The sequence below is a fragment of the Camelus ferus genome, chromosome 8 (genome assembly GCF_009834535.1).
Source record: "Camelus ferus isolate YT-003-E chromosome 8, BCGSAC_Cfer_1.0, whole genome shotgun sequence".
NCBI classification, from domain to species: Eukaryota; Metazoa; Chordata; class Mammalia; order Artiodactyla; family Camelidae; genus Camelus; species Camelus ferus.
The window spans coordinates 29,785,039-29,807,875 of record NC_045703.1 but is presented as its reverse complement, the minus strand read 5'-3'; the positions used below and the strand labels follow the sequence as shown (position 1 = coordinate 29,807,875).

Sequence of the window (22,837 nt, the reverse complement as noted above, 5' to 3'; positions counted from 1 at the left end):
GGGCTGGACATTTTACGGAGAGAGATTAAGATTTGAGAGATTTGAGGATTTGAGTGGCTTTAAAACACGGGCATTGTAAGCAAAGGAGACTGTCGGCAATCTTGAGTTTAGGTTGAGGGACAGAGTGAGGGAAAGGATCATAAAGAAACTGGCTGGGCTGCTGAGAGCTTCAAGCAAAGGATTTTTCTAATTAGTGGGAAGTTAGTTTAAAATTGATTAGATTTATAGGTTTTTGGCCACAGTGATGATAGCATAATATCAAAGAGATGTTTTAGGGAAATAAATATGGGAGACATAGAAGTTGGACACTTACTAAGTTTTGCTTGACACGGAAAGAAAGGAAGCAGGGAGATTTCATGCAGGAAAACTAATTAGGAAACAGTAGGGCTGAGAGTCAGAGGGGGTAGGAAGAAAAGGAGTAAGTGATGGATATGTTGAATTAAAAATCTACAAAATTTGAGAACCATCTGGATGCCTGTAGCAATGGAAAAGGAGAGAGGTCTCCTGAGATGGGTCACTTCTGGAGGCTGACTGGGAAGACAGTGAAAGAGAAAAAGCTGAAGATGGGTGGTCTTTTTGTAAAGAAAAGGGATTCCATTGGTTTTTAAACTTGCTCAGTTATGAAACATACTTTTTCATGTTGCAGTATAGAAATTGAAAACATGGAGTGCCCCTGAAGCTGAGAGCTAGGGATGTACTAGAAAAGCAGTGGATTTCAACTGTCAGTAATCTCACTGCACTGCAGAGCAATAGATGTAGAACTGTACTTGGCCCCATTTTAATCATATTTGTTCTATTCTCTGTATTTAGGACTATTGTTGGGAAGACCATGGTTATTCTTTGGTAAATCGTCTTTATCCAGATGTGGGACAGTTGATTGATGAAAAATTTCACATTGCTTACAATCTTACTTATAATACAATGGCAATGCACAAAGATGTTGATACCTCAATGCTCAGACGGGCTATTTGGAACTATATTCACTGCATGTTTGGAATAAGGTTAGTCTGTTTTCTCATATTATAAAGAGATGTTTTCCTTCAGGCTAAATTATTCAGGTGCTTTGAACACATACACACAGAAACACATACTAATATACTCAAAACCATCCGCTCCCCAATATCTTATTTCTTACGCTTCAAAAAATTGATTTATTGTAGCGTGGTATTTCCTCTCTCCTAGCTAGGGAGTTAAGGACGTTGACAAAAGTTAAATAACAGATGCCTCCAGGGAAGGGGAGGGCAAGCAAGCTGGTCCAAGAGCATAGACAAGCAGAGGCAGAGTTTGTCTCCAGACGTGCATAGTATCATCTTCTATCTCCTGACACACTCATATTTCTACCCCTTGGAACTTACCAGTCTTACAGTGCTCTTCTGAAGAGCATCTTCTCCCATGCTACTTCATCAAAATGCACAACTTTCATACCCTGTTAGGTACCAAGACATTATTATGCTATATAAGAATTGCAGCCATGATGTACCACGTTCTAGCACACACACCCAAACTCTATGCTATAGTGTTTTCTGATTATTTTGTTTTCTTTTTGTTCGTTTTTCTTTTTTTTTAGTTGGGGGGGGCGGTGAATGGGTGTACTTATTTTTTTTTGATGGAGGCACTGGGGATTGAACTCAGGACCTTGTGCATGGTTTTTTTTGGCAGGGGGAAGGTAATTAGGTTTACTTATTTTTTTAATGGAGGCACTGGGGGGATTGAACCCAGGACCTTGTGCATGCTAAGCGCATGCTCTACCACTGAGCTACGTCCTCCTCCCTTGTTTTCTGATTATTTTAGATGTAAAGTCAGACTTTCTCTTGCTATTCATTTTATCAGTGGCCAGACTACTAACTTTAGCCTCCTGAGTGGGTATAGGACCAGCTTTGCAAGAGCTTTCTCCCTTTTTCACTAAAAACTAAATAGGAAACTTCAGTCCCTTGGTGTCCTAGAAATTATCACCCAGTGGGGCAGAGCAGACACTGGTGCCTACAACCATCTTGGCTTGAAGCAGAACAGCCTCTCCTAAGTGTGGACAGTGTGAGGCCATCAATAAACTGACCATTCTTCTCTCTGAGATAACCCACCGCCGTTTTTTTCTCATCTGACCCTAGAAACTCCTGGAAACATGAGAAGTAGATTATACATCATGCAATAGTACCAATAATAATATTGTCTGATTAATTAATTAATTAATTAATTTCTTAATTTCGGCAATACTTAAACAGTGTTTCCAGAATTTGTTCCTCACTGTAGCTGCTTATTCATGATTGTAAATGTATAGTTACCTGGGCACTAGCAGTTTTTTTGTTCATCTCCCTAATTTCTGATTCTTATCCCTTTATGCTCATTCATCCACCCCCAATTAAACATTATAAAGCTGTTATTTTGGGGGACAGCTGCCTACACAAAGAGGGAAAAAGAACCCAGCATTTACTATTGATGTACTTTTGTAAGAAGAAGATAGACTGTACGTGGAAAATATTATTCTCACTTTGTCTTTTAACAGATATGACGACTATGACTATGGTGAAATTAACCAGCTACTGGATCGTAGCTTTAAAGTTTATATCAAAACTGTTGTTTGCACTCCTGAAAAGGTTACCAAAAGAATGTATGATAGCTTCTGGAGGCAGTTCAAGCACTCTGAGAAGGTACGCACTGACTGTAGCTTGTTTACTCTGTAACTTAGCAGTGATCCTTACGCTCCTTCACCTAATCTAATGGCTTTCAAACCCTTTCCTTCACCTCTGTCAACCCAGAGAAGAATATTCTAGGACAGCTGTCTCAGGTACTCCTTGGAGGGGAACATTATGGTGCTAAAGTAAAAGAATAAAGGCAGGGAGAACAGGTGTGCTGGCCTGTCTTCAAAATGCTGGAGTGGCTGTCACTGCTTAGGAGAAAGAAGACAGACTTTAAACCATCTTTATAGAAATTATTTCATGATGATTTGGAGCAGGGGAGGTTGGTATTCTAACAAACGTTTAGGAAGAGATGTGATCAAATATATCTACATCTATCCAAATACATCTATCCAAAAAAAAAAAAATCAGGTAACTTTTGTTTTGAGAAATTGATGTTCTGTTCAACAAACCCAAGATTTCTAAGTTAGTGGCACACAAAAAAATATACTTATTTTTGGTGTTTATTAGATGCCTTAGAAACTGATTTTGAATGCTTATAATCTTAAATAATGTTGTGTTTTATATTCAGGTTCATGTTAATCTGCTTCTTATAGAAGCTAGGATGCAAGCAGAACTCCTTTATGCTCTGAGAGCCATTACCCGCTACATGACCTGATGCCTTTCCTCCATTAAAGATGATGGAATGATCAGCAGAGGTAGTCTACAAGGGGAAGGTACTACCCAGGACCAATGGTAGATATAAGAATTCAGAAATCCATTGTGCCATGATTCCTTTAGTTTCTGCTATTTTACTGTGGAAATACCACTGCTGGCACGAGCAGTGAGTGCTTGGCAGCTTCAAGTTTAGAGCTGTGAAGAAGGGCTGCTATTCACAGTATTTTGCTTTTTGACAGTACAAGATGCTGTATAACTATTTTAATACAGCAAATAGTAACTCTCCAAATCCTGTTGCTTTCATGTTAAATAAGATAACAAGAATTGGAGCATGCAAAGAATGGGACTTGGATAATGATGATGTAAGCTTTTATACATAAAGAATTTTAGATATTGGTGCTGCTATTATTCCTGCTGGTGGAATGAATAGAGTGGCTGTTCCAGTTAAGCTATTAGTAATAAAAGTGAACACTGCTACTATCTGAGCCTACATACATAATTTGTGTGGTTTCAAATTAAACTTGCATATGTGTTAATTTTTTTGCATCTAAAATTACTCACAGCCAGCAAAGACCATTTTGATGGTAACAGTTCATTTCTTTCATTATAGTTGTTTTTTTAAAATTCAGTTATTGGATGACATTAAATTACAGTGGCATTATTAAAGATTTTTTTTAAAGCAATCTTAAATGAAAATGTGTAAATTATAAGAAAAGGCAGCTATCTTTTGATATGCTGTTTCCCAAGATTCTCTGACACTGGAGGGCGGCTGTCTAGTGCAGTATTTTTGTTTCCAGCACCAAAGTTATGGGAAATGTTGCTGTAGACTGGTGCATTCTGTGCCTGCCCACCTCATGGTCCCCACTTCAAAGGTTGTGCAGCTCCTTCAATAATAAAGCTGGAAAATATTTTTAGTCAAGTTATCAAATTGATTTACAAAGATGCTAACTTTGAAATGCAAACAGGCTTGAAAAAAATGTATTAAGTACTTTGTATTCTGGAAGCGTGAATTGCTTTTGAAGTCTGTCAGTATTATTGGTATTTTTCAATAAAGAATGATTTTTCTCCAATTTTATTTCCTGTCTCAGTCTTAAAGAGTCATGACTTGACAATCACTAACAAGTCTGTTTCTATTGACTTTCATTAGCCATCATGTTTAAATGATCCTGGAGACTGCTGTTAAATGGCAAACTCTTGAAGTCATTTTTAAAGATACAAAGAAGAGTTTTATCTTGGAAATGACTAGTATAGTCCCATGCCTTGTCCCTTTTGAACTGAGATGTTTTAGAAGTCAAATAGAATTATTAAAAATGATTAGAAACAAAGGCTAATTAAGGAGCAACTACAGAACAAAAAAAAAAAAGACAATGTCAAACAACTAGAAATAGCTCTAAATTTTATCAAAGCTGTTGTAATAACTCTTACTCATCAAAACATTTATTGAGCTCAATCTAGTACCTATAAATTTATAGTGGGGATGCACAATTTTGAATAGAGGTGCTACTTACCTTCATGGATATATACAAATGGGAAGACAAGACTATCACCTTAAGTAGAAATTATCATCTTGAATATATTTTATATTTAGAGAAATGAATAAGTCCATTTATAGTCAGCTACAATAACATACAAATGATCTTACCCATTGAATTTGCATCATGCCTTTGCCTTTTTCTGTCTGCTGCTGGTTACTTCATCATAGCAATACAGGTGAATCCAACCAGTAGTGTTGCACTGGAGTATAGTTAAATCTACTCATACTGCTTTCTGCTCTTTGTTCTTGGCACTTTCTTTTGAAAATACAAAATTTCTAATAGAGGTTCTAACTGAATTGATTATCTTATTTGGCTGAAGTTTACAACTACTTAGAAATCACAAGTTGAAAGTTTTAAAGAGTTTAAAAAATACCTAAATCTAAAGTAATAAAGGCGTGCCTGTCATACAAAGTTGATGTTTCAACACCTCCCATTTAACAGGTGTTTCCTGCAACTCGATGTTTTCTCAAAACTAAACACAGGATTTCTAATGTTACTATAATCTTTGAAACTAACAGTTTCCAAAATAATTGGGGAAGGTAAAATAGAATATTCTCTGGGATATCAAAACTCCCCTACAAGAGGAATTTTTTTTTCTTAAATAATCATGAATAGATTTCTGTTTGAGGTTTTGAGATTCAATTTTTTAAGTCTGAGAGGTTTGTTTGGTGTTTTTTTTTGGTAAAAATTGAACTTTTTTATTAGGCCAAACTTAACTGAGTATCTCTTACTATAAGAATGAGAGTAAATTCCAAACACTTAAGTATTTACTACAATTATTTAAGTTTAACTTCATATAAATAGTGATATTTTTAACTTGAAATTCATTTAAAAGCTAAGAGATTTTTATTCTTCTAAGGGTTTATCTATTTCAAATTATTCTGATAAAAGACCATTGGTAGATAAGTAAATAAATGAAACTTGTTGAATAAGCATATTTTCCATCATTAAGATACTATGAAAGTTTGTTACACATTTGTGACTTGTGAGTATCAAGGGAGAGCAAAAGGCAGGTGGGTGGGGAGTGACATCACCAATGAAGTTCCAGGGTCCTCATTCCCCATGGAGACACTGAGCTACTGAGCTAACAATAATATGAGGATCAAAACACCTTTGTGAGAAGTCTAGAAACCACCTGGGAAACTACAACTCAGGCAAACGCAAAACCAGGAGGAGGCTGCACCAAAAGATGCACAAAAATCTGGGGCATTTTGCTCATCCTAGCCCTTCCCGCTTCCTGGCATAGCATGGTACAGTTGAGAGGAAACCAATTCCTGGCACCTCCCTTGGGACAGAAAGAAAAAAGATAAATTTGTTTCCAGTATTCTGGCCTGTCTGGGAGCTGTTTGAGGGACTAAGTTTTGTCTCACCTAACCTGGAGCAATATAGTGAGACTAGTGACATGATTTGGATGCCAGTTGGAGACCACTGAAAATAGATGTGAGCAAAGAGGTGCATTAGTGCAGCAGGGAGTCTACCATTCTGTAAGCAGGTGCAGGGGACCCAAGAGGATAGACAGGAATACAATAGAAATTGAAATAAAAAGCTCCTGGGGAGCAACAGAGACAAGCTTTTTATGGAAATTAAGACAGTTAAAAGCAGATGTGTATCCTGGAATAAAAGCATACACACATGCCCAGAGAAGACACATCCCCAGAAACAGTAGCTATTTTTCCAATGTCCAAATCTCAACAAAGTTCACAAGGCATATAAAGAAACACGAGAACATGGCCCAATGTAAGAAACAAAATAAATCTCCAGACACCAACCCTAAAGAAATACAAATCTCTCAATTACCTCGCAAAGAATTTTAAACAGTCATCTTAAAGATGTTCAATGAACTAAAAGAGAACAAGACTGACAAATCAGGAAAAGGATGCACAAACACTGTTGACAAAGAGACAGAATAAAAAATGAACCAAATTCTGGACCTAAAGGATACAACAACTGAATTGAAAAATAAACGAGTTCAAAAGGAAACGATCATACAGACAAAAGAAGCAGTGACCTTGGAGAGTTACTGATATTATCAATAACTTTGGAGTTCTGGTAATAACCTTGGAGGTTATTTGATACTATCAAGTCAGAGGGACAAGAAGTAAAGTGAAGAGAACCTAAGGGACTTATGGGACATCAATAACAAAGTGGGGAGTGGGCAGAGCTGGAAAGGAGTGGAGTTTTTGTATGCAAATCAAATCATTATCAGCTTAAAATAGATTGTTATTAACTTTAATATTTTAAAACACAATCCTCAGGGTAACCACAAAGAAAATCTCTCTAGATATACCCAAAAAGAAATGAGAAGGAAATGAAAGCATGTCACTACAAAAAGACAAAAAACAAAACCAACAATGAAACACAAAGGAGGAAGGAAAGGAAATAAGGGACAAAAAAACCTACAAAACTTATAGAAAACAATTAACAAAAAGGCAATAGTAAGTTCTTTCCTATCAGTAATTACATCAAATGTAAACAGATTGAATTCCCCAATCAAAAGACATAGATTGGCTGAATGGATAAATTGGCTGAATGGATAAAATTAAAAATGAGGATCCAACTATATGCTGTCTATAAGAGACTAACTTTAGATCTAAGGACACATATAGGCTGAAAGTGAAGGATGGAAAAGATATTCCATGCAAACAGTCACCAAAGGAGAGAAGTAGCTATACAAATACCAGACAAAAGGGTCAGTTTACCAGGAAGACATAACAATTAAGTGCCAAATACTAGAGCTCCTAAATATATGAAGTAAACATTAACAGAATTGAAGAAATAGCAACACAGTAATAGTAGATTCAATACCCATTTCCAACAATGACTAGAACCACGAGAAGATAAACAGGACTGAACAACACTCTAGACCAGTTGGACCTATCAGACACATATGGAACACTCCAATAACTGCAGAATACATATTCTTCTCAAGTGTACATGGGATATTCTCTAGGATTGACCACACGTTAAGCCACAGGTCTTAACAAATATTACAAGATTGAAATCATACAAAGTATCTTTTCCAATCATAATGGAATAAAACTAGAAATCAATAGTTGAAAAAAAAACTGGAAAGCCCAAACGTGTAGAAATTAAACAGCACATTCTTAAACAACCAATGCATCAAAGAAGAAATCACAAATGGAGTTGGAAAGTATCTCGAGACAAAGTAAAACACAACACACCAAAACTTAGATACAGTGCTAAGATGGAAGTTTAGAACTATAAACCCTTACATTAAAAAAGAGAAAAAGATCTCAAATCAACAACCTAATTTCACACTTCAAGGAACTAAACAAAGAACAATCCAAACCCAGAGCTGGCAGAAGGAAGGAAACAAAGGTTAGAGCAGAGATAAATAAAACAGACAATAGATTTTTTTTTCTATTGTTTTCTAAGACTTGCTTGAAAATATCGACAAAATTAACAAAACTTTAGATTAAGAGAAAAAAAGACTCAAATATATAAAATCAGAAATGAAAAAGGGGACATTATCAGCCAACATAAATATAAAGGAGAGCAGATACCATCTTCAGTTATACACCAACAAATTGGGTAACTTAGAAACACAAACCTACTAAGACTGAATCACAAAGAAATAGAAAATCTGAACAGACCTATAACTAGTAAGGAGATTGAATCAGTAATTAAAAACTCAATGAATACAGGACAGAAATAGACTCACAGACAGAGAATACAGACTTGTGGTTACCAGGGGGGTGGAGGGTGGGAAGGGATAGACTGGGATTTCAAAATTGTAGAATAGATAAACAAGATTACACTGTATAGCACAGGGAAATATATACAAAATGTTATGATAACTCACAGAGAAAAAAATGTGCCAATGAGTGTGTATATGTCCATGAATGACTGAAAAATTGTGCTGAACACTGGAATTTGACACAACATTGTAAAATGATTATAAATCAATAATAAATGTTAAAAAAAAAAAAAAAAACTCAACAAAGACCAGGACCAAATGGTTTCACTGCAGAATTCTACCAAACATTAATTTAAAGAAGAATTAATACCAAACTCATCCAAAAAATTGAAGACAAGGGAACACTTCCAAACTCATTCTGTGAGGTCAAAATTACCCTGGTACCAAAGCTAGAAAAAGATAAAGAAAACTACAGATCAATATCCCAGATGAACACTGTTGCAAAAATCCTTAACAAATACTAGTAAAGGGAAGTCAACAGCACATCAAAACAATGAAGTCAGATTTATTCCAGGAACTGACAGGATGAGTCAACATACAAAAACTGACCAATGCAATACACCATATTAACAGAATGAAGGGGGAGAAAAAACATGATGCAAAAAAGCATTTGGCATAATTCAACACCCTTTCATGATAAAAACAAACAAACAAACCACCATTCAACAAACTAGAAGTGGAAGGAAACTACCTAAATGTAATAAAGGTCATATATGAAAACCCCATAGCTAACATCGGACTCTGTAAAAGACTAAAAGCTTTTCCTCTAAGATCAGGAACATGCCTGTTCTCACCACTCAGTACCGGAAGTCCTAGCCAGAGCATTAGGCAAGAAAAAGAAAAGACATTTAAATTAGAAAGGAAATATAAAATTATCTCTGTTTGCAGATGACCTGATCTTATATGTAGAAAACCCTAAAAGATTACAAACAAACAAACAAAAACCCTGTAGAAACTAGTAAATCCAGCAAAGTTGGAAGAAACAAAATCAACACACAAAAATCAGTTGCATTTTTATAGACTAACAATGAACAATCTAAGAAGGAAGCTAAGGCAACGGTTCCATTTATAATAGCATCAAAAAGAATAAAATACTTAGAAATAAATTTACCAAAGAAGTTGAAAGACTTGATACTGAAAACTACAAAGCATCACTGTAAAAAATTAAAGAAGACACAAATAAATGTAAAGACATCCTGTGTTCATGGGTTGGAAGACCTAATATTGTTAAGATGTCAATACCACCTAAAGCAATCTAAAAATTCAATGCAATCTCTTAAAAAAAAATGCTTTGGGGCAGAAATAGAAAAATCCATCCTAAAATTCACATGGAATCTCAAAAGACCCCAAGTAGCCAAAACAATCTTGAAAAAGAACAAAGTTAGAGATCTCACATATCCTGATTTCAAAACATTTTCCAAAGCTACAGTAATCAAAACAGTGTGGTACTTGCATAAACACAGACATAATAGACCAATAAAATCAAACAGAGCACCCAGAAATAAACCCTCATATATATGGTCAAATGATCTTCAACAAGGGGGCCAGGGCCAAAGAGGAAGGACTGTCTTTTCAACAAATGGTGCTGGGGAAATGGGACATCCACATGCAAAAGAATGAAGTTAGACCCTTACCTTAGAACCATATACAAAAATTAACTGAAAAGGGCTAAAGACCTAAATGCAAGAACTAAAACTATAGAAGTCCTGAAAAAAAAAACAGGGGGAAAGCTTTAGGACATTGGATTTGGCAGTGATTTATTGGATATAACACCAAAAGCAAAGACAAAAGAAAAAACAGAAAATAGAACTACACATCAAACTTGAAAATTTCTCTGCATCAAAGGGCACAATCAACAGAGTAAAAAGGCAACAACCTACAGAATGGGAGAAAATATTTGTAAATCATGTATCTGATAAAGGCTTAATATCCAGAATATATAAATAACCCCTATAACTCAACAACCACCACCAAAAAAAATACCCCAAATAGCCTGATTGAAAAATAGGCAAAAAACTTCTCCAAAGTGACATATTAATGGCCAACAATCATATGAAAAGATATACATCACTAATTATTAGAGAAATGCAAATTGAAACCACAATGAGATATCACATCACAATCATTAAGATGGCTACTATCAAACAGCAACACAGAAAATAATAAGTGTTGGCAAAGATGTAAAGAAATGGGAACCCTTGTGCACTGATAGTGATGTGAAATAGCGCAGCCTCTGTGGAAAACAGTATAGATAGCCCTCAAAAAATTAAAAATAGTAGTACTATATGACTCAGTAATTCATATCTGGGTATATACCCAAAGGAATCAAAAGCAGGATCTCAAAGAGCTATTTATACACCCATGTTCATAGTAGCATTATTCACAATCACTATAAGTTAAAAGCAACCCAAATGTCCTCTGGATGAATGGATAAACAAAACACAGTATAAACATACAAGGAAATATTATTCAGCCTTGAAAAGGAAGGAAATTCCATCACTTGCTACAACATGGATGAAATTTGAAGACATTATGCTAAGTGAAATAAGCTAGTCACAAAAAGACAAATACTGTATGATTCCACTTAAATGAGGTATCTAAACTAGTCAAGTTCATAGAAACAGAAGGTAGAATGGTCATTGCTAGGTGCTAGGGAGGGAGGAAACAGGGAGTTGTTTAACAGAGATGAGTTCCAGTTTTGCAAGATCAAAAAGTTCTAGAGAACTGTTGGAAAACAATGTGAATATACTTAATGCTGCTGAACTATACATTTAAAAATAGTTAAGATGGTAAATTTTATGTTATGTGTTTTTTACCACAATTTTGTTTAAAGGCAAGTAGATGGTTCCAAATGGTCTAGTTTGCACATGAGTCTAAGGAGGAGTTTCATATGGAGAACAGGTATAATGGTATTCATTCCATCATGAATTATTATATTAGTTATAAGTACCAAGGGGGCTGTTTTAGAGGGGAAAGAGTTTGATCTTTCTCACTGAAAGTGGAATATACAGCCTGCTATAGATAAACTAAAAACTTAGATCTTTAAGTGTTTTGAGAGATTAGCCCTTCAGACTTTTAAAAAAATGGTTTCATCTACTGGAGTGAATCTATTGGCATATACTTATGGATGACAGACCATAATAAGGTGAGTGTCCCTAGAGGATTTTGCAACGCCTCAATCAGGGATAAATCTTGAACTAGAAGAGCCCTTAGAAAGTCTATTTGTTCCTGAAATTTAGGTTTTTTTCTAATAGCCTTTAAGAGCCCGTCTAGTCTGGGATGGCTGTCTTCATCCCATTAGTCTTGTTATTTTGTTTGGGTGAGAGATGAGCTGTACCAGCTTTTCTGATATTAACGGCTCATCTCTCACCCTACAGAGCAGAGTAGGAAACCTACTTCTATTTCCAAATCTTCTTTGGCTAATATGGGACAACAACGGTGATCTCAGTTTCTTTGTTTTTTTCTCATTCATTCAAAAGCCAAACTTACCCTACACAGAATGTCAAACTAATAAACTAATTACCATCATAATGTTATAATTTATTCAGCCTCTACTACGCAGAGTCACTGTACTGGGCAATTTGCCCATTTAATGTTTTTTCTCTAAACTACATTATAATAAAATAGGTATTACTCCCATTTTATAGTTGAAGCTGAAAATACTAAGTTATTTGCCAAAGGCCCAAGCAAAGGAAAGCTAGGATTTGAACTGAGATCTGCCATACGCTTAAGCCTACATTCTTTCTAGTACAGTACATCACCTCCCTAGTCACAGAGGGTTACCATTAGAAGGACTGTCTGGTTTACTCATTTTATTTCAAATGAACAGAAAAAGGTAAAATACTCCCCTTTTCATCTATTTTACTTACTTAATAAAGAGTAAATGGCCTAAAGCAGTCTTCTTTAAATTTTTTTTTGCTTATTCCTCTTAATATAAGAACCAGAAAAATACTGGTTCCTAACCAAAAAATGAATATTAGATGCTGTAAAAATTAATGCAGATGTTGATGTAGTAATGTATTCCTAATGGTATTGACCACCATTCTTTTTATAAACAAAATCTAAGTCTTCATTGCACAGTTCAGTTACTGAGCTGACAAGCTCTTAAATTCTACAATTGTTAAATCAGGACTTAAAGACTAGAACTAAATTATTTAACAGAGAATAGAAGAAAAAAGTCATTTACTTAGAAAAGCCATGCATATATTTTCATCTTACATTTCTCATAGCAGAACATTTTTCCATAATACCTAACAAGAAGAAATGCTCATTTCTTTTAAAATACTTAAACTACTCACTAAAATCAGTACCTGAAAAAACTTTCAATATTTGTTAACACTGAATAAAATGTTCGTGTTTGTTACCACTTCTCAGGAATGAAGGAGACCTGACTTCCTGTTTCTGCCGTTAATCTGCATCGTGTTAGAAAGAGGGAACAGGCAGGGGTTCCAGGAAGGTGTGATGCCTCTGAATTCGGTGTAGAAGCTGCTGTGCCACGGGTTTGAATTCTGTTTCCCAGTGGAGTCTGTGATAGTTTTTTAGGTCTTGGTCAAAACTCCCATCCAGTGCTAGTTCTTCATCTGTACCAGAAAAATTAAAATTACAGCAATCATTTGGAAATGTAAGCCTATTGAATTGTTTAATTTGTGATGGCAGGCGGTAAACTCGTCCTGGGTCATCTTTAATTCCAACAAGGCTTTTTTATGGGAATAGTTTTTTTACTCTCTTCTGTTCTTTACAAATATTTTTAAGTAAGTATATGTCAGTCTCAATTTAAAAAAAGATAATAATCTTCTCCAAAAAAACGGTTCTAGATTTAATTGAGCTCCTATTTCAGTTTATCCGTAGTGTTTATGTATGTCTACATCCAAAAGTCAGATAATTTCTCAGAATAAACAAAGTATTAATAGATTACCTCCTTAGAAAGTTTTCCTTAGAAAAAGTTAATTACTTTAGTGGTTGACAGATATAAAAGGAGTTAGGAAATCTTTTGGGAAAGGAGCACAGTTGAATTTTTTCTTTTATTGGAGAATAGTCAGTTTACAATGCTGTGTCAATTTCTGCATAATGTTTCAGTCATACATATACATACACAGATTTGTTTTCATATTCTTTTTCATTATAGGTTACTACAAGATATTGAATATAGTTCCCCGTGCTGTACAGAAACTTGTTTATTTTATATTTATCTATTTTATATATAGTAGTTAGTATCTGCAATTTTTAAAATTTATTTTAGATGGGGGGTGATTAGGTTTATTTATTTCTTATTTTGTTTTTTAATGGAAGCACTGGGGATTGAACCCAGGACCTCGTGCATGCTAAGCACGTGCTCTACCTCTGAGCTATACCCTCCCCCACCACAGTTGAATTTGACACTGTAAACTTGACTGAAAATCAATTTTGCTCATTTCAAAGCAGCCTGGACATACTTTGAAAACACCCCCCCACACACACACACACACCCCTCTATGCTCCCACCAATAAAGGTGACAAATGGGAGACTTTGAGAATAAATCCATGAATAATGCAGAAAAGCACTTGTAAAAACAAAATTACAACCTTAATTTGCTTCTTAATCCAAGGGCACTCTGAATTCTGTGAATACCATAAGTATATCCAACCCAAGAAGGAAGACAAGTGGCCACTGAGGTTTCTGCGCCGACCTGCCACTGCATTTTCCTTTGTTTATACTGGACCCCATTGAAGGACTTCAGGAAAATTCACTGGCCTGCCAGCCAGAAGGCTGGCTCTGCCACTTCCTAGGTCTTTGCCTGAGGCAGACTTCTTAAGAGGGAGCTACCAAGTCTGAAAATGACCACAAATATCACTACTTACATAATTTGCAAACTTTTTTTCATAGGGCCAGTTAAAATCCTATTATAAAATGTTTCATTCATGTTTACATCCAATTTTCTACCCCGAATACTTTCATACTCTTTGTGTACTTTGGCACTATTGGTGTCAGTGTCACCACCCAGAATAAGATAAGTCTGGAATCCCAGTTTGTACCTTCCCTCCTCTCCTCCAGCCAAGTGGCCCGCTATGCAGCTGAGATAAGTTCCGGGCAGACACAAGCACTTCAGCAAGGCTCTCCATGGAGACCCCTGTAAGCAAACCTGGCTCTCCCCACCCATTTGATAACCAGGGCCTGGAGAGGAGGAGAATGCAGATGGTATTTGATGCAAAGTCCTTCCTGTTGGGCTACTTTCTGAGTGCTTTCAGGTTTCTAGGTTCTCTTCCGGCTCACTCCTCTCCAGATTTTATGAGCACTAAACTTCTGTTAAAAATGAATTCTCTTGTTTTACGTCCTTCTTTCGCAAGCACCTTAGGGCTAAGCACTGCCCAGGCATTCCACAGACCCTTCCTCCACCCAGGGCTTTGGTTGGATTTGATGGCTTTAGCAAACCTCTATTTTTGCTGTTTTTGATTTTTTTTTTTTAATCTAATGTTAAGACTATGCTACTTTTCTTGAAGCTCAGCCTCTAATTAGTTAATCTACACTCAGACCCTATTCATTGTAAACTGGGCTGGACAAGATAACAAAAGAGGCCATGTAGTTACAGATAAAAGCAGTCTCAAATTTTAAATACAGCACATGCATAAAACGTGCCATTGTATAACACCAGCTGTTAAATTTTGAAACTTGTACTACAAAGAATGGCAGAGCTAATCCAGCGCAAATTTTAGACCTATGATTTTCAAACTTTTTTGACTGTGACTTGAGAAGTATGTATTACATTATGACTGTATCCATACACTCATGTATTTAAATACAAGTAAAAAATGCCTCACAATCCTTATCTTTACTACATATAATATATTCTGTTATTTTCTTAGCACTTCATTTGTTAAAGATGCTGGTCACAGTGTGAAAAGCACTGATTAGGTAACAATCATCGTTAAGCTTTCTTCGTGCACAACACACTTTCAAACATTGGAATTTTAGGTGAGGTATTAGAAAGGATTAAAGGACTCAAACAATACATTTGTCAGTGCTCATTATAACACAGTCTTATCATAGTTTAAGGATCCTGCAGCATCGATTAAAGCTTCCCCTACTCACTGCACTGTTTCCTAGCCTGCTGTTCAGCACCAGGTGGCTATGGAGGGTTTGATTATTGCTGTGACTATGACAAGGCACGGTCCCCCTGCGTTCCAGAAGCACCTGACGGCCCTTTGGCACGGGCTTGATGATGGAATCCTCTAACGAACACTGGGCCCCGCTCTCCCCCTTGTCACATAACCTAGGTGCTAAGTTCCACATATCTTACATGAACATAAAAAGCCCGAGTGCATTTTACACTGGCAACAGCGAACTGCACACACTGGTCACCAGTTGCCAGCTCCCCTGAGAGACGCTCACGGTAGACGCGTGAGTCAGGGCGCACCACTAAGTAACGTCAAGACAGATTGCTAATGAGTTTATAAGAAGTGGTTGCAGCACGTCGGGGAGTTTAGACAACATTCTTTCTAAGCCACTTTCCAAAGAGACTATCAACATTCCAACATTCCAACATCCCAACCATGTTGAGGACCGTTTCTTTTCTTTTTTAGTTTCCTGTCAAGAAAAAGTTGGGTAACTTACTATATCAATTGTCCTGCCATTATTTCTAAAAACAGTGCTCCCACTTCAATGTGGGGTTTTTGTGACTTAACAGCTCATCTTGTTTTCAAAAAGGCCTGTTTTTCAGCGATCTTTGTAAAAGAATTGAAATGTGACTATACACTCTCACTCACGTATTCATTTCACCTGCTGCTGCCTGCTGGCTAGACACAGCTACAACCTGGCATAAGTAAGGGTCTGGGGACCACACTGTGGAGAGAAGAGCCAGGAGTCCTCATGGTTTCCAAGGAGGGGCTCATGACCATGTGAGGACTCCATGACTCACCAAGCTGGTGACGTGGTTCCCTGGTGGGCTGTTTACTTTGTTTCCCATGCCACATTCCCCTTCCACAGTGGGGAGGGGTAAGGGTGCCCTATGTAGTGGAACAGCAGAAAAACACAGGGCTAGATGTTTATTTTCTGATGAATAGTCCTGGCTTTGCTACAATATGATCTTAGGCAAGCTACTTAACCCTCCTAGACCTACCTTCCTCATCTGTCACCTAGCTGATGACCTTAGAGAGATCTTATGAGGACAGAATAAATGTTCATTGAAGCAAAGGTACCACTATTGTCAGTTAATCCACAAGCATCTATCAACCTAGTCTGCACGAGGCAACAGCCTTACCCTAGAGCGGCTCAGTTGGAGTGGGGAAATAAGATAAAAGTTATGAAAAATAATACAGGACAAGTTCCACAGTTCGTGACTGATTGCTGTATAAAGAGTACAGATTTCCTATGACTAGACTATGGGTTTGCAAAGCTCAGCAGAAGGGCCTGCGAGGACTGGAGGCACTGGGCTAGGCAGGTAAGCGATACGCCCAAGCAGAGGTACAAGGTTAGGGAAGAAGAAGCCCGACCTGGCTCGAGGGGAAGCTGAGGGAGGGGAGCGGTGGGAACAGGCCCACCACTGCCAAGTACCCGCCAGGTGCACCATCCCCTGCTGGAAGCCAGCCATGCCCACCCCACTTCTAAGCCGTCCCTTGTGCCACACGGCCGCACCATCTTGTCCTATGTGGTTGACTGCCCCGGACTTAAGTCCCAAAGTAAGCCACAGCCAGCCTGTGCTGGAGGCAGCTGCTGCCTAAGACATGAAAGCCCTCCACCCCAGGAGAGCGACTCACAGAACCAAACACATCTTCTCAAATCAGAGACAGACAGAAAGTTGTGCCAACAACAGAGGAGACGCAGAATCCCATACACTGAGCGCAGCAAGAAGAAGCCTTGAGCCAGCTGAAGCCAAGACCATGCAGGAGCCTAGAGGAAAGGAGGGGGAGAAAGGATTTTTACCCCAACAGCCGAGATGGAGCAGGGCTGGGTCTCCAGCAGGATGGAGCAGATGATACCTGCTCCTGAGGTGGCCGTTCGGGGACGCTAGCTCTATCTGGACCCACCTTCCGGGTCCTGAGTGCCTGTCCAACAGGCTCTGGACATCCTTCCCTTAAACCCCTACATTATCCAGAGCACAGGTTCTCAGTGCTGGCTCAAGGGCAGACTCACCTGTGGAACTTTTTTTAATGATGCAGATAATGGGCCTTACCCCAGAGTGCCTGAATCAGAATTGCTGGGCACAGGGCCAGGATGCATGTGTGTGGTTTTTTTAAAATTCCACAGCTGATTCCAATGTTCTGCCACCATTAAGAATTGAATTAAGGCAAATTGAGCACGCTTTTGCTCCAGGCAACCTGAGAAAAGCTCACCGTCCACAGAGCAGACTGTGAAGCTCAGGGATTTAAAATCACACTCATTCCCCCTGCTCTTACACAAAATTGTATTTACCTGGGAAAAAGCAAACTTCACATCAACTTAGTACACATGACTCTTTTAAATAGCTTCTAGTTCTGAGTTCAGGTTTAATAACATGATACTACAATGCTTAGAGTTTACCAAGCACTTTCACAACCCTCTTTTGAGGACTTGTTGGGTGTCAGGTGTTGAGTCTGTTCATTTATCATGCAAACAGCTCTGCAAAGTGGACACCAGTCATCCCTGTCTTAGATATGAGAAAATCTAAGTTCAGAGGTTAAGCGCAAGGTTAAAAGCTTGTCCGTGACCAAGCAAGACAAACTCAGAACTGCCTGGCTATACAGCCTTCCAGCCTTCCCAGTGTGCTCTCAGGATGCTTGTTCCATCCTCCTGACCCCCTGCAGCTGGGCAGGGATCTCACGTCCCCATTTTACAGACGAAAGGACAGGTTCTGAGAGATTCTCTTGCCAAATCACACCACCCAAGAGAGTGAGTATTTGAACCCCCAGCCTCCAAGTCACACTGAGCCTTTCCACACAGCCCTGCAGATCCCACACAGTGCTGGGCAATGGGAGGGATGTTTCCTTCATTTTGGAATAAGGATTAAACCCTCACCTCATTTACTGACCCAAATCAGTGTTAGACCTAGCCCAGGATGAAATAAATCATCCTAAAAAGAGAAAATTTTAAAATGTAAGACACTATCATCTTTCTTTTGCTTTGTGTCAACAGATTTCCTACCTTTCAAAGCAGGGCCCCACTGTAATGCCAGTTTCACAGACCTTCCCCTACATAATTTAGCTGCTAAATAAAGTGTATAAGTTCATTAAAAGCATGACTTAATTTAGAGTAGATTTCAGTTGTGTTTTCTCGATTACAACGTCTGAATACTTTTTAAACAACTGCAATCCATTTACGCTGAGATTTTCCATTTACGTAGTCTACAGAAAAATGCAAAAAAAAGAGGGGGGGAGCCATGACAATGAGTTAAAAGTCCTTGTGTCCCCACTGTAAATAACATTCAGCCTCTTCCAGATATCTCCAAACTATAACCATCTTTAACATGCTCTTGTTACTTTCATAAACATAGCCACCCAAACGCCTACCAATCTTTACCCAGAGAGGAAAACAAACAAACAAAAAAAGTATTCTGATAAAACTCACAGACTGAAAGGAGTCTTACCTAAAAATGATGACAGCAGGGCTAAGAGTGTATCAGTGGTCTCAACTCCAAAACATGACGAAGCACTGGTGATATTTTCACTGAAGTTCCACAAAGTTTTGCACACCAAGCAGGCCAGCTGCCAATCAGTAGGACCAAAATCCCTTAAACAATCCACTAACCTGAGTTAATAAAAGTCAAATTGAGAAGTTATTAGGGCAGAATCTCTTTCACTTTTGTATTTTTAACGTGATGATTAACTTTCTGTGATATTTAACGTGCATTAAATACAGTTTAGTGTTATTAAAAACAATTTCTTGTCTACAAGTTTAAGTAGCTACAAAGTAGCAATAACCTTCTTCTGAATTATTTTAAGCATCCAGTGGAAACTAAATGCCCTCTTTAGTCCTAGCTTGGTGCTTCTAGAAGTTGAAACACCTGACCCGGAGGAATGAAGAGGGGGCCCAAGCTCCCTAGAAAACTAGGTTCTCTGAATCCTGACAGAGTCAGGACTCCGTGCCTTGCAACTTACTTTTTAATGCCACCTTCTTCTTTCAGGATGACACGCTTGTCTTTATCCACAGTGAGGTTTAGGAGAACGCCACAGGCAGAAAAGCAAATATCCTGATGCTTCGCATCCAGCAGTGCAATCATGAACTTGTGGACTGGGAAGGCAGAGAACAAATGCAGACCAGTAAAGCTCAGGGGCCCAGCTGTATCTTATTTCACAAATGGCAAAGGGGAAACTAAGCTGGGAGCAGCTTGCAAAGCTGGAAACCCTGCAAGGGGACTCAGCTCACTCCTTCCAAGACTTTACCCACTGCCCAGCAGTGCCTTCACTGACATCCACCTCCACAACCTGCTCCTGACTCAGGTCCATTGGCCCCAGACACTGCTGTATCTGACGCAGGTGTCAGCTCCCTCTCCCAGGCAGCAAGAAAGCCCCCACCTGTGGAAAGGAGGGAACCACGGGCTTCCAACCACACAGGTGATGTGCATCTTTTGAAGCTCCAGCAGCCATTTTCTGTAAGTACCCAGCCCTGGGGGAGGGGAGCTGGCTCGAGTTGAGATCTTTCCTGAAGTTTCACTTCCAGGGCTGCAGCCTGGAAGAGAAGACTTGCTCAGACTGCTGCAAAATAGCTCATGGTGAGGCAGGACTCCCAGGAGTTCCAGGGAAATGGCTCACATCAGGATAGGCTTCCAGCTCTGTTTTTCCTTACCCCTTGAAATGCAACTGCCGGCCCTGGTATCTCATCCTCCCAGCACGGACTGGGCAGAGGCTTAGGGGAGAATGGATAAAGTGTGTGCTCCTGTTCGACTGCACACCTGGGAGGTGGCCACCCCGTGCTGACTTTGACTCCCTGATGGGTCGGACAGTGAGCTTCGCAAAGGCTACATCACAAATAAACATTTTTTTGTTTTGTTTTTTGTTTTTTTGCTTTTATTTTTACAACTAAGTGTGTTTTTAAGAGTCTAAATAACATCCACTAAAAATGTTAAGTTATCCCTGGGATAGTGAGATGATGGGTGATTGTTGCTGCTTTTTAAAAAAAATTTGTATTATCTAAATTTTCTATGATGAACATGGATAATGAGGTATTTTTAGTTATTGTTTTTACATGAAATATTTGAGACACACAAAGAGTAATCTTTAGTATACACTCTTGTGTACCTGCTACCCAGTTTAAGACATAGAACATTACAGATCCAGTTTTATTTGGGGGCATCCATTCAAGTGGCACTTTGTCTTAAATGTGGAGTTTATCATTTCCAAATACATTTGTACCTTATTCCATTACCACATGAGTACATTACATAAACAATATCCAAGATTGTTTTGCTGGTTTTAAAACTCCATTAATGGCATTATTCCATATATGTTCTCCTATTACTAGCTTTTCTTCTCCAGAAGTGTATGTCTGAGGTTGATTTTGATGCATGTTGATACATGAACTTCTAGTTCATTTATTTCAATTGCTATAGAAGTTCGGTTGCATGAATATACCATAATGTATTTATCCTCTTGCCTGTTGATGGATGTTTAGGTTGTTTCCATTTCTCACTATAACAAGCAGCGTTGTAATAGATATTCAAGTATGTGAAAGACAATGTCTCCTGAGTCCATTCTCACGAACAGAGATGATGAGTACAGATTACTCAATTCCCTGAAACACACACACACACACACACACACACACCCCATCTCAGAACTCAGAAGACACTCATGAGGGAGAAGGGAGCACTGAGAACACAGCCTGGATCCATCCTGGCACCCTGAGCTGAGAGCCTTAGGATGGACGGAACAGAATGTAAAGCACCACTTGTCCCAAAGCAGAAACAAGTATCACGTTGTCATGACCCAAGCTGCGAACCCGCTCAGCTGTTTATTGGCAAGATGTGCCTGTTTATGAATGTGAGGGTCATGAACTCACCATTTTTCTGCACAATGAAATTGCAGATGTCATGGTCCTGGGAGAGATTTCCAAAAACACGCACAGCCTCCAGGATTCCATCCATGTTGTTACTCACAAGAAGCTTTATAAGCACTGGATTTGGTGACCAGTGAAACAAAATTAGTGAATTTGAATTTTAATTTAAAGGCTATTAGAGAGGGGAGGGTATAGCTCAAGTGGTAGAGTGCATGCTTAGCATGCACAAGGTCCTGGATTCAATCCCCAGTACCTCCTTCAAATATAAATAAATAAATAAACCTAATTACCTCCCCCTCATAAAACAAACAAATAAATAGAGGCTATTAGGGACCAATGATCATGCTAAATACTGATAACTTAAAAATCAAAGATGATAATAAAATTCAAACTATATGGGATTTTAGCAAGAATGAAAAAAATAACTTGTCTCCATATTCTAATTTCTTGGAATTAAATCAGGCTCTCAGATATTCGAAATCAGAAAATAGAAATGCTTCCGGTTCTGTGTTTAGTTGATACAATCAAAAACCTTAAATGAATATGCATGTACCCAAACCCAACCCTGAACCTTACATTCAGCAATATATAGCTTTTTGTCTTGAATTACGGAATTCTTCACTTGGTAGTAAGATAAGTTGTTGATTGTTGCTGTAGTATTGATCACCAGCTCCTCACAATCATCAATTGACTTGTATTCTGAAACAGAGTGAGGATAAGGGTGTCAGAGACTCACCGCAGGGCAGAACCAAGCATCCTCACTGCGGCAACAGCAGCGGCAGGGACCGGTCTGTACAGGGCATTGTTGGCTGCTTCACTTCCCAGGACTCCTCCTGCAGGAAAATGCACCACAGGCAGGAGACCAGTCCTGGCCAGGGTTTAGAACAGTCTAAGCTCAAGCCCTCCAGCCACAGGGTCTGGAAAAGTCGGGTGATCTAGGCCCTGTGTACCAGGAGCCAACACCGAGAGCAGAGCTGGCTCTAAGCTCTTCAGGTTTGCCCTGACCCGGAGCTCCCCTCGGGCCGCCACCTCCCAACACAACGGCCCTTAGGTCACAATCCATCTATGACTTCTGTGAACACTGCCTCTGACTGGTTCTCACCTCCTCTACCACCTTGTCCACCTCTCACCTCCTCACTGGCTTCTCCTCGTCCACCGTGGCCTCCCTGAGGCTGTCCTCAGCATGGCGATCCTTTAAAAGTCAGTCAGTGCCACCCACCTCACTTGGCCCACAGGCCTGACCTGGCTGCCCCGGCCCTTACCTCTCTGGCCTCATCTGCTGCTCCAGCTCCCCGGCCCCCGACACCCACCACACTGGTCTTCTTCCTTTTTCTGAGCAAGTCAGCCCTAT

The 22,837-nt window shown here is 38.8% G+C and overlaps 2 protein-coding genes across 13 annotated transcripts in view; one reads left to right on the top strand and one right to left on the bottom strand.

Annotated features, from left to right (window-relative positions):
- Nucleotides 1-4,365, top strand: part of SESN1 (sestrin 1) — an 89,579-nt gene extending 85,214 nt beyond the window's left edge. For 3 of the 5 annotated variants that reach the window (XM_014561540.2, XM_014561543.2, XM_014561542.2), the window contains exons 9-11: nt 811-1,001; nt 2,501-2,645; nt 3,205-4,360. In XM_014561540.2, the coding sequence (XP_014417026.1) occupies nt 811-1,001; nt 2,501-2,645; nt 3,205-3,291 (423 nt within the window). In that variant the 3' untranslated portion in view covers nt 3,292-4,360. Of the gene's footprint in view, nt 1-810; nt 1,002-2,500; nt 2,646-3,204 lie in introns of all 5 variants that reach the window. The other 2 variants (XM_006187421.3, XM_006187423.2) reach the window with 2 other exon arrangements.
- ARMC2 (armadillo repeat containing 2) overlaps nt 1-22,837 on the bottom strand; it is a 116,392-nt gene that overhangs the window by 15,595 nt on the left and 77,960 nt on the right. For 5 of the 8 annotated variants that reach the window (XM_032484666.1, XM_032484665.1, XM_032484660.1 and 2 more), the window contains 5 exons: nt 22,063-22,185; nt 21,490-21,603; nt 19,590-19,722; nt 19,079-19,239; nt 11,191-13,123 (listed from right to left, as the gene is read on the bottom strand). In XM_032484666.1, the coding sequence (XP_032340557.1) occupies nt 12,966-13,123; nt 19,079-19,239; nt 19,590-19,722; nt 21,490-21,603; nt 22,063-22,185 (689 nt within the window). In that variant the 3' untranslated portion in view covers nt 11,191-12,965. Of the gene's footprint in view, nt 1-11,190; nt 13,124-19,078; nt 19,240-19,589; nt 20,161-21,489; nt 21,604-22,062; nt 22,186-22,837 lie in introns of those variants that run through there. The other 3 variants (XM_032484663.1, XM_032484661.1, XM_032484664.1) reach the window with 3 other exon arrangements.